The sequence below is a fragment of the Python bivittatus genome, unplaced genomic scaffold (assembly GCF_059951505.1).
Source record: "Python bivittatus isolate LINGU-HERP-01145 unplaced genomic scaffold, Pbiv_v1 ctg000690_np1212, whole genome shotgun sequence".
Taxonomy (NCBI): Eukaryota; Metazoa; Chordata; class Lepidosauria; order Squamata; family Pythonidae; genus Python; species Python bivittatus.
Genome location: NW_028277096.1, coordinates 18290182 through 18301846, shown reverse-complemented (window position 1 = coordinate 18301846; position 11665 = coordinate 18290182). Strand labels below are relative to the sequence as shown.

The 11665-nt window shown below is 42.5% G+C and overlaps 1 protein-coding gene across 2 annotated transcripts in view; it reads right to left on the bottom strand.

Moving 5' to 3' along the window:
* Positions 1 to 293: 293 nt before the first annotated feature.
* HNF1B (HNF1 homeobox B) overlaps positions 294 to 11665 on the bottom strand; it is an 85317-nt gene continuing 73945 nt past the window's right edge. For both annotated transcript variants that reach the window (XM_007431484.4, XM_007431485.4), the window contains exons 8-9: positions 10558 to 10676; positions 294 to 1404 (exon numbers count right to left, since the gene is read on the bottom strand). In XM_007431484.4, the coding sequence (XP_007431546.1) occupies positions 1384 to 1404; positions 10558 to 10676 (140 nt within the window). In that variant the 3' untranslated portion in view covers positions 294 to 1383. The remainder of the gene's footprint in view (positions 1405 to 10557; positions 10677 to 11665) is intronic.

The following is an 11665-nucleotide window of genomic DNA, read 5'->3' as shown; positions in this document are numbered from 1 at the left end:
AACCCAAAGCCAAGCTTTCTACCCATCACAGGAAGGATCGTATGAACCCATTCTTTGATGCAGCCTTTTTCACATCTGTTTTTAGAAGACAACAGCATTGATGGCTAAAATAGGGACTGGTATTTTTAGGAGCTGGTTAACACAACACACTAAGCCATAACATCTTGGGTTGGATTTTAGCTTATTGTGTAAAGTTTGGAAACATGGCTTGTTGCTTAATATATAAAGCCACAATCAACAGATAGATTATTCAGTAAACAATCGATGAGCAAACCATGGTTTAGTGCAAAGTGTGAACCAATTCATTGTTTGTGTTTAGACAATACATTTAAGTAAAGACATGGTAGATACATTAAGCAAATATGCTAAGCTGGGGTTAGTTGTTTAGTTTTGTGGCTTACCATGTATCAACCCAACCTATTTGCTTAGCTTATGTTATGCACACCCAGGAAATTGATTAATTCCATAACCAGGCTAAGTGTGTTATATGAATGCAGCCATTAAATACTTGTGCCTTCTTTCCAAACATCCACATTTTGGTTCCTGTCCTCCTTTTGAAATCAGCCAGCCCATAACTGCAAAAAGGCACTGACTTGTGGCCCGAATTTATGAAATGCTGATAAATCAATGTTTGTTTGCCAGTGATTTTTTTTCTTTCATTCTTCTGATTTGTTAATCCAAAACCAAGGAACATTGCAACTTAAATGTTGTCCTTACAAAAACAAAGAGAGACATAATAGGAGACTTTGTGATTCTATGTACAGGTGGGGTGGGGGGCATTGCACTTAATTTCTTAATACATCCATTAGACAACATTAACTTTTTTTTAATATAAATCTCTGTGGATAGGCATTGGGGAGAGGAGGGAAGAGCCAGAATATGGAGTTCCTCTATATACAGTTCAGTTGGTTCAGTTCAACAGCACAGATGGCTCCTCCTTTGGAACCTGACACAACAGCCCCAAGTCCTCTCTCTAGTCCTCTTCAGTAGAAGAATGTAACTTTATAAATATGATTGATCTCCAGCTTTACGTTCTTTCCAAGCTTCTCATTCAGCATCCCTTTTGTTCTTGTGTTTGTAAGAAACAAATATCCTCAAGAAGGAAAATACTTTGACATCCTTAAGACAATAAGTCTTGGAAAATACTATGGGAAATGCTCAGTCTGGCAGACACTGTTCTGGACCCCTTAAAACAAGTCACATCAGCTGCTGTCTTTTGGAACTTCTAATCCGCTCTCCAGGCTGAGCAGGATCTCTTTGGGATCATGCTAAGCGAGCTGCTCAGGCTTTGCTACAGCAGCCCCAAGATCTCATCATGGTCAGGCAGGACATTGTGGAAGAATAATTTCCAGTTGCGAAATGCACAGGGATCTGGGTGAAGGATCACCAGGCTTGTAGTGGACACTGGAAAAAAGGGAAGAAGATTACAGAGATTAGAATACAAGGCAGTGTCTTAGAACAGGATGGATCAAGGCTTTTGGGGGTGCCTGTAACTCATCAAACATCCTCTGAAATGACTGGGTTCCCATCATTTTGAGGCAGGAAACACAAAACTGAAATATAAGCTCTAACATAATACACACTTGCCTGTATATAAGCTCCATGGGGGAGCAGATCAAAGCAGACAAAGATGGCAGTTGAAGCAGCATGATTAAAGCCCCACCTCTATTGTATCAGTGTCAACATCACACAGATGTACAAAGAGGTGGCTTTGATCGCCATCTTGTCTGTTTTGACCCCCGTGTGAACACCATTGGATAATCCCTCAATCTCCCCAAAATCTGAGTGAAGATAACAGAAAATCCCATCCCATTTATCTCATTTTCAGTATTAACCTGCTCTAGATGACACTGTCACTTGATAAAAGCAGTCCCCACCCCCAAAAGATTGGCCATCCCTATTTTGGGGCTCTTCCTGATGGCTGAGTTAAAGGGCTGTTCACTCGTTCTTAAGTTGGCAGAAAACCTGCTGCCTCTTGCTGATGATCCCTACCCTGGCACAGGCATGATGCCACCAAATGGTACTGTTTTTATTTATGGTGTACATGGCATGTTAAGGACCAAGACTGGTGGCTGATTCTGGCTTTGTTTCCCTCCCCTCCCACTAAACACTCCCTGTTGGTGAGAAAACATCTACCAGTCATGGTCCTTAATGTGAGATAGGGCTGCAGCTTAAGCTGGGGAGGAAGTGAGTTTGGGCAGATGGTTTTGACCAGCAGAGCAACAGTTAGAATCAGTCATGGAACAACCGATTGGTTCAAAATAGGGACAGGAGTACGACAAGGCTGTATACTGTCACCCTGCTTATTTAACCTATATGCAGAATACATCATGAGAAATGCAAGGCTGGAAGAATCACAAGCCAGAATTAAGATTGCAGGGAGAAACATCAACAACCTCAGATATGCAGACGATACCGCCCTAATGGCAGAAAGTGAAGAAGAACTAAAGAGCCTCTTGATGAGGGTGAAAAAGGAGAGTGCAAAAGCTGGCTTGAAACTCAACATTAAAAAAACTAAGATCATGGCATCTGGACCCATTAATTCCTGGCAAATAGAAGGGGTAGAAATGGAAGCAGTAACAGACTTCATTTATTTGGGCACCAAGATCACTGCGGATGGAGACTGCAGCCATGAAGTTAAAAGACGCTTGCTTCTTGGGAGGAAAGCTATGGCAAACCTAGACAGCATATTAAAAAGCAGAGACATCACCTTGCCGACAAAGATCCGCATAATCAAAGCTATGGTTTTTCCGGTAGTAATGTATGGCTGTGAGAGCTGGACCCTAAAGAAGGCTGAGCACCGAAGTATTGATGCCTTTGAACTGTGGTGCTGGAGAAGACTCTTAGGAGTCCCCTGGACTGCCAGAAGGTCAAACCAGTCAATCTTAAAGGAAATCAACCCTGATTGCTCATTGGAAGGATTGATAATGAAGCTCAAGCTCAGATACTTTGGTCACCTAATGTGAAGAGAGGGCTCTTTGGAAAAGACCCTGATGCTGGGAAAGATTGAAGGCAAAAGGAGAAGAGGACGGCAGAGGATGAGATGGTTAGATGGCATCACTGAAGCAATGAGCATGAAACTGAGCAAACTCAGGGAGGCAGTGAAGGACAGGAAGGCCTGGAGCGATATGGTTCATGGGGTCACGAAGAGTCGGACACGACTTAACAACTGAACAACAACAATAGTTTTGCTGGGTTTGTCCTGAAGCAGTCGGAGGATCAGCTCAGATCAGCTGATACGCTCCAGTCAGATATGGGTTTAGCACCATTCCAGAAGTCTGTTCAACCCAAGTTCAGAAGCAGCCCACAAACAGCTGAGAGGCGTGGGGAGAGTTGTGCCATGAAACAGCAGAGAGCTCTGGCTGTCTCCCTCCCACCTTAACCTGCAGCCCAATGCCCATCACTGCTCTTAGCTGCTGCTTAGGCTAACCCAAGCCTCTAAGCCAGGGTCAGAGGGGCTGGCCTACGCCAACGTAAAAAGGCCAGTAAGTGCTGGGCTGATCCCGACCCTTAAGGGTCACTTGACTATGACACTGGTGAAGTGAGTGGAAGTTTAGTTTCTTGCTTGCTTAAAGGGGAAAGCATTATTATAACAGCAGGATGATATTAAGCTGCCTCAGCTGTGGACTGAGCATGAGACGGACACTACGCTGTGCTGACGGGCCAAAAAAAGAGAGGGCTGAAACGTGTTTATTCCATGGTTATGTTCTGTGGGTGGGAAGCAGTGGTTCCAGAAGCTTTGGAAAGATGATTTAAAACACGATTGGAAAGGCTCCAATCTCTGTGAATCTTTTCAAATAATTTCCAAATGGATTCATTTAAGACAGTGTTGTCCAACCTTGGCCACTTTAAGATGAGTGGACTTCAACTCCCATGCTGGCTGGGGAATTCTGGGAGTTGAAGTCCACTCATCTTAAAGTGGCCAAGTTTGGACAACACTGATTTAAGAAGATCTCATTAATTAGGTATCAAATCATGCTGGACTCCAGGTGAGGACACAGTCCTCTCTCTAACAATAATCAAAAGAAGCCCTCCCAACAACTTTGACCCCAAACAATGGAACTCTTAAAATACTATTAGTATTTCCCAACTCCTTACTGGACCGTTTGAAATTAAGTTGTTTAGTCTTGAAAGGGAACTGAAATCTATCAACCTACTGTCTGAATTTTACTTTGGGCCCAGCCAGGCATTTTTGCTTTGCGGACTCCCTTATTTAGTGCTGATAAGAACCAGCAAGTAGATTTAGCTATGGGAACCAGAGATGTTTTAAGACGTAATGCAGAAATTTGCTTTTTTTTCCCTCCTCATCTTTCTTTTCCATGTTGTGCTATTACATTTTTTTTAGATTGTAAACCTGCATGTAGAAATTTAGCTATAAGCCTATCTGGTGAACATCAAGCCGGAAGTGCCCAAGCGATGACCGCCATACGATCATGACCAGTAATTCTTTTTAAAGAAGGAGGCTGAATTTTCTCCTCTGCTACTCAGGATCTGCTTTTGATTCCCCAGCAAAGCCCAAACAAGTTGCATCTTGCTAAGTTTCGATGAAGGAAATGGTTCCTGAATTGAGGCAGGCTTGTTGAAACAAGCCAGCATCAAAGTTAACAGGAGGGCAAGATAGAATCATCTATCAAGGGCAAAGTTAGGGTTGAGTGCATGCTAGATGAATCGACAGAGCCTTCTAAGGAAATGATCTCCAGGAGCCTGGATGTGCCTGATTGCTTGACTGATGAAGATAGGCAGGTTAAAGGTTTCTAATGCTCCATACATAGGGTGAAAATACTGGATATTGTATTTACTGGATACTGCAAGCCACCCAGAGGCTATATTTTTGTACCTTTGAGTCAGTATTGACTCCTGGAGACTACCTGGACAAGTCCCTGCAGTTTTCTTGGCAAGAATTCAGAAGTGGTTTGCCCTTGCCTCCTTCCTAGGGCTGAGAGAGAGGGACTGGCCCAAGGTCCCCCAGCTGGCTTCGTGCCTAAGGCAGGACTGAAACTCATGGTCTTCCATCTGTATCCATATTCAAAAACCCAGTGGGAATAATGGGCCTTGGGAAGAACTTTTTAACATACATGGTGTGTTCAATTTTTCTTTCAAAGTCTCAACTCTACCCTCCCAACCACTGGAGGAGACAGGTTGCCCAGATTACCAAATTACCCAGGATAGTAAAAATCCACATTGGCCACAGTCGTGCAATTGAAGCTCTGATCAGTTGTTTATGTGCGTTGCTTCCTTCAGCAAGGAAGAAACCATACCCCAGTCAAGACTGGCAAGGCAAGATTGTACATAAAAACAGCCAGCAAACCCCAATCTCCCTTGCACTGATGTTGTTATCTAGCCTGGTAATGAAACGTCTGCAAGAAAACAACCAAGCTCAGAGAACACCAAGAACCCAACAGTTCAACCCAGAGCTACGTTCTCTACCATTGGATATATTAAGTTGTAGTCAAGGACTGTTTTCCAGTTTAAATGGAATTCTATATCAGACTTAATTTACAGGGTACAGTGGTACCTCGGGTTACGAACTTAATTCGTTCCGTGACTCTGGTCGCATCCCGAATTGGTCGCAACCCGAAGGAAATTTCCCCATAAGGTTCAATGTAATTACCGTTAATCCGTTCTGGTGTGGAGGACAGGGAGGCAGCTATTGCTTGGAGGGAGAGTCCCCCTCCCTACGACCATGTGTCAGGGGCGGAAAATGGCCGTGGACCACGTGTCAGGGGCGGAAAATGGCTGCGGAGCCGGTTCGTAACCCGAGGCAGAGTTTGCAAACCGAGGTAAATTTTTGCAGCCGGAGCTGGTCATAACCTGAAAAGTTCGTTAGCAGAGGCATTCGTAACCCGAGGTACCACTGTATCCAAATTAAATAACATGGATTCAATTTATTGTAGTACATAATCTTACTTTGTGTGATGGAATGGAATTATGACGGCCAGGCTTAGGGAGATAAGCGTGTTCTTAGTTCACCGCAAGAGCGTGGGAAGTGCAAGAGGATGAGGCTGGCACCTCCCTGAGGAATTCAAGGTGTTGTGACTGGCTGGCTTGGGAGCTAGGGCTCAGTCTGGGGAGATTCTTTCTAGAGGTTGTAGCTAATAAACACAGCAGAACTGAATTTGCATTGTCTCTTGGAGTTCTTTGGGCTAAACCTGACACTTGGTGAGCTATACTATGCTGATCGCAGTTCTTGATACTCATATTGAACTTAGAGCTTAACGGCAATTTTTAATCTTTGAAAATGATATAACATATTCAGGTATTCTTAATTAAGGAATGATATCCTGGAAAACAATAATCTCTGTAATATTTTTTCATTCTTCATTTGTACTTTATTCCTTTATCTTTTTTCTTGTTTCTTTTTAATGTCTGTTTATATAACTTCTTTAAAATGTCTAATACAGTGTTGTCCAAACTTGGCCACTTTAAGATGAGTGGGTTTAAGAATTCTGGGAGTTGAAGTCCACTCATCTTAAAGTGGCCAGGTTTGGACAACACTGGTTTAATAGTAATTAAAAAAAAAATTATTGGCGGGGTTCATGCATTACTCCTGTCCCCTTTGCTTTCTGTCCTAGGACACTTGGCTAAGCCCCCAGGGAAGCAGAAAACATTCTGTGTGTGAATGATTCTGTGCATGGAACCACTGATTTTGGATGCTCCGTGCCAGAAGCAAAATACGTGTTTGGGATGTTTGAGTTTGTACATGACAGAGAATGGGGCCGTTTCATTCCCATGTACCTTACTCACCCTGTAAAATCATACTGGGCCTCTCCAGATGCTGTTTTGTTTTGTCCAAACCTGGAACAACCCCAAAAGCTGGTTGTTTCTGTCGAATCATAGCCAGTCCACAACAGCGAGGCAGAGCTTTCAGTCCAGAACATGATGGCTTGTTCTGGATTTGAAGCACAATGTATCTTTGTTTTGTGGACAATCTGGTTTAGCAAGATTTGAGGTCCCAACCACTTATGGCTTTTTCAGCAAACAGTGGTTACGTGTACCCCATCATGACTCGTCTGAGGTAAATTATTCTTTTTTGGCCACAGTTCCCTGTCTGGAAAAAGGTCACACTTTGAAATCTCGCTGCGTAACATCTTGCATTTACAGGGATGGAGGGGAAGGGTCTTTCATGTGAAATTGGAAAGCCCATCCTCTGATTCTCCCTTGTCCATGTGGAATAAATTATGGCCCTCCTTGCTCTAAGGGAACATCACAAATAATGGAGAAACCATGGTCCTTTCATCCCAAGTATAATTTAAATTATAAGTCAAGAAAAGCCTCGCTTGAGTCGAGCTGAACTTTTGAGGACAACACGGTCACATCCATGTTGTTCTCTTCACAAAAATAAAGAAGTGGTTTTCCATGTCTTCTTGGGACTTCCTGATAGTCTCCCATCCAGATCTGGCATTACTTCGCTTTTCCAAGATTAGCCAAAACTGACAGATACTGCTACCTGCTATAACAATTCAAATCATAAGGGTTCCCCAGTGTTGTCCAAACTTGGCCACTTTAAGATGAGTGGACTTCAACTCCCAGAATTCCCCAGCCAGCATGGCTGGCTGGGGAATTCTGGGAGTTGAAGTCCACTCATCTTAAAGTGGCCAAGTTTGGACAACACTGGGGTTCCCCCATGACATCCTGCTTGCCTTCAGCAATGCTTGTTTCTTTCAACGTTTTAACTCCGGTGAAACCTGAAGTGAAAATGGGAGGGTCTTTCTCAATTTCTAGAAGAACCAAACACACATTCGCAAGACAAACAATATACTCGTGTGTTTTGAGATATCCCTGAGTTGTGAATTTGGGCAAAAAAATTGAAGGTTATTTTTTTCTTATCCTTGTTGAAAATATCTGATTAATTTGGCAGGAAGAACATAAGGATTGAGGTAACAGATAAACTGCATTAAAAAAAAAAAAGCATACATAAATACAGGTAGTCCCTGGTTTAAGAACGTCCAGGTTACAGATGACCCATAGTTAAGAACGAAGCCTATTGTAGCAAAATTTGAGTTAAATACACCATGGTTTGAGTTCATTACACAATACTACTTACACAATATTATACAATAATACTGTTCTGGCTTACATACAAATTCAACTTATGGACAGACCTTGGGAACGGAACTTGTTCTTAAACGGGGAACTACCTGTAAATGCAAAACTCCTCAAGTGTTTTACACATCTCTCACCAAATGAGAAAGACCTGTGTTGGGTTATACTGCCCATTGCTGTAAAGGCTTAATAAAATATTGATTTGATGCCTTTGTCACTTGTGCTGAACCTAGTTGGACGGGTCCACAAAGGTCTCCTCATTGGGCTCCTGATTTTTTAACCCACGTCAGAAAACACTAGACTGGTATCAGAATCCAAATGTGCGTTCCAAACCTTGGTGAACACACCCCGTTATTATTATTTTTGGCACAGGACTCTAAAAGGAAAAAAAGAAAAGCCATGCCAGCTTATCTGTTGAGAAGTTCAAGGTTTTCTCTTCTAACTATCTAACAATCGATAGAGGCCGCATATTTCCCACAGTCTGCAAAGCTGCCTTTGAAAAATGAAAGAAAGGAAGAAAAGAGGTCTTTCTGTCTGCTCTAGAATGATTTTTCATGGAAAAAAAAAAAAGGATCGGACAGGTTTACACAAAAGGACTCTCGGGGTTTATTTTTCATACAAGTGCTAAAATTCTGTAATATCAAGAAGTGTAAAGATTAGGACGCCTTCACATATTTTTTACTTTGTGTAAATTTAGGTCGTTTTCTCTCCTATCCTATTGCTGAGAAAAAATACAGCTGCTCGTACAGGTCCAATCTCTCTGAAAGGTCCACTTTTTCTGTGAAGTCTTTCTTCTTATTATTAGATTGCTATCCCACTTTTATTAGGTACCATGAAGACGGCATACGTAATAATCCTGCCTACTGTTTTCTCTACAACAATCACCCTGTGAGGTAGGCTGGGCTAAGATAGAGTAACTGGCCCGAAGTCACCCAGCTGGTTTTCATGCTAAGGCAGGACTAGAACTCATGGTTTCTTGGTTTCTAATCCAGGACCTTCACCACTGCACCAAACTGTGGTTCTTCTCACTTTTAGCTAAAGACAGCTTGGGTCTGGCACGACATCTTGTGTTATTTGCTCCCCTTTAAGCCTACTTTATTCAAACCTGGGGTACCAGCTAAGCAAAGTGAGTCTCTTATCAGCTACGTCTCATCCACTGGCATCCACCGGGTGCAGGCCACCCAACTTCTTCCATAAAGAAGCATATGCCTTAGCTCATGAACTTCACCATTCACCCTAGATCACTGTTTCTCATCCTTGGCAGCTTGAAGATGTGTGGACTTCAACCTCCAGAATTCCCCAGCCAGGCTGGGGAATTCTGGAGGTTGAAGTCCACATATCTCCAAGCTGCCAAGGATGAGAAACAGTGCCCTAGATGTATGCCAGTGCTCTCATTTTGAATGCTGAAGGCATTGTTATCAATTGTCAACAGTCTAGATCAGTGGTTTTCAACCAGCGACCATGTGGCCCCCCCGGGGGCCCCAGGATATCTCAAGGGGCCCCCAGGTGAAAACATGTAACAGGGGGATCATGGCATGTGCCAAGAGGGCCACAGAAAAGCAAAGCATATTATACTGTGAATACTGTCTTGTTGACGCCAGAAAAGGCACCAATTACAGTCTCATGTCCGTATCTGGTAATGGGACCTGGAGAGGGGGGCCATAGGAGAAAAACAAGGTTGGAAGGGGGCCATGGGCGAAAGGTGGTTGAGAAACACTGGTCTAGATCACCCCAGACAATGCTTTGAACCCATGACTTATTTTAGCTCTGGATGCAGCCCCCAGGATCCTTTTAAAGTTGTGGTTAATTTGAATTGTTTAATTGACAAGGGGTAATCATGTAACTGCATTTAATTTAATTTAGTTTAATTTACAGGCAGTCCCTGGTTAAGAATGCCCGGTTTAAGGATGACCCACAGTTAAGAACAGAGCCTACTGTAGCAAAATTCGAGTTAAATACACAATGATTTGAGTTAAATACACACTGGTTTGAGTTCATTACACAATACTACTTATACAGTATTATACAATAACATCGTTCCGACTTACATCCAAATTCAACTTAAGGACAGATCTTGGGAACTGTCAGGCCTAGCCCAAGGAACTCCAAGAGACAATGCAGATTCATTTCAGCTATGTTTATTAGCTACAACCTCTAGCAAGAATCTTCCCAGACTGAAACCCCAGCTTCCAAGCCAGCCAGCCACAACGGTATGAATTCCTCAGGGAGGTGCCAGTCTCATCCTCTTGTTGCTCCCACGCTCCTCCGGCGAGCTAAGAAAATGTTTATCTCCCTAAGCCTGGCCTTCATAATTCCATTCCATCACAGGAACAGAACTCATTCTTAAACTGGGGACTACCTGTAAATCCATTTCCACTTTAGTCCTGGTCTTGCTCAATTACTAGAGTGCCTCCCCACAACCACAGACTGCTGCAAGAGCAGACCTCAGTTTGAAAAACCTGGGCACCCCTGGCTGAGAGTATTAATTCCCCCCAATAATGCTGAGTCTGTTACCTGTTTATTGGAAGACATATTGGTTAATGAACTGATGCTGCTGGTATCCGTGACCACCATGGCTGAAGGGAACCGTGATGTGTGGGAATACTGAGGAGATTCTTGCTTGTGTGCGTACACTGTGGAGAAAGGTCAACAGTCATTCTGTAGTGTGTGTGTATGTGTGTGTGTGTGTGAAAGAGAGAGAGATCGAGATCGGATGGATAGAGAGAATGACAACCATTTTAGAGTACAACCATAATCTGCTCTCCCACAGAACTTCTCATTACAGAACCAAATTGGCAGAACCTTCAAGGGATAAATCAGCAACTTTTAAAAGCTTCATTGTACGTAATTGGAATAAAACACAAATGGCCCCTTTTGGACTTTTTGTGTGAAATAGAAAAAAATGAAAGGATGATATACGGGTTTGATGATTAGAAAAAATAGATGATAGAAAAAAAATGAAAGTTGTGTTGTAACCATGGAGTAATTTAAATTTATATCTATAACTGTTGTAAAAGAAAATTGAAAATCATTTCTTTATATTTCTTTTTTCTTTCTTTCTTTTTCTGCACTTTTGGCTCCTTCCTTCCTTCCTTCCTTCCTTCCTTCCTTCCTTCCTTCCTTCCTTCCTTCCTTCCTTCCTTCCTTCCTTTTTCTCTTTCCCTCATCTCAAATATTAGTTTCTGTTAGTATTTATCTTTCTTGTTTAAAAATTTAATGAAGTTATTATATAAAAAAAGAATAAAACACAAATGGGACCATGAACATTGATTTCCTGATCATTAAATGCTAGATGTCCTGCAAAATGAATTTTTCCTTCTTTTCCACCTAGGGATTTCTGCCCTGGGCAGGGGGTTAGACTAGGAGGCCTTCACGGTCTCTTCTGACTCTATAATTCTGTGATTCTAAGTCCATCCTCAGAAGCCTTTATGCCAGTGTTTCTCAACCTTGGCAACTTTAAGAAGTGTGGACTTCAACTCCCAGAATTCCCCAGCCAGTTGAAGTCCACACCTCTTAAAGTTGCCAAGGTTGAGAAAGACTGCCCTAAGACATCATGTATAAGTAAGGTGTTCAATAATACTTTGCTACCTGCAACGCTCTTTGCTTCTCCTTATAAAGCAGA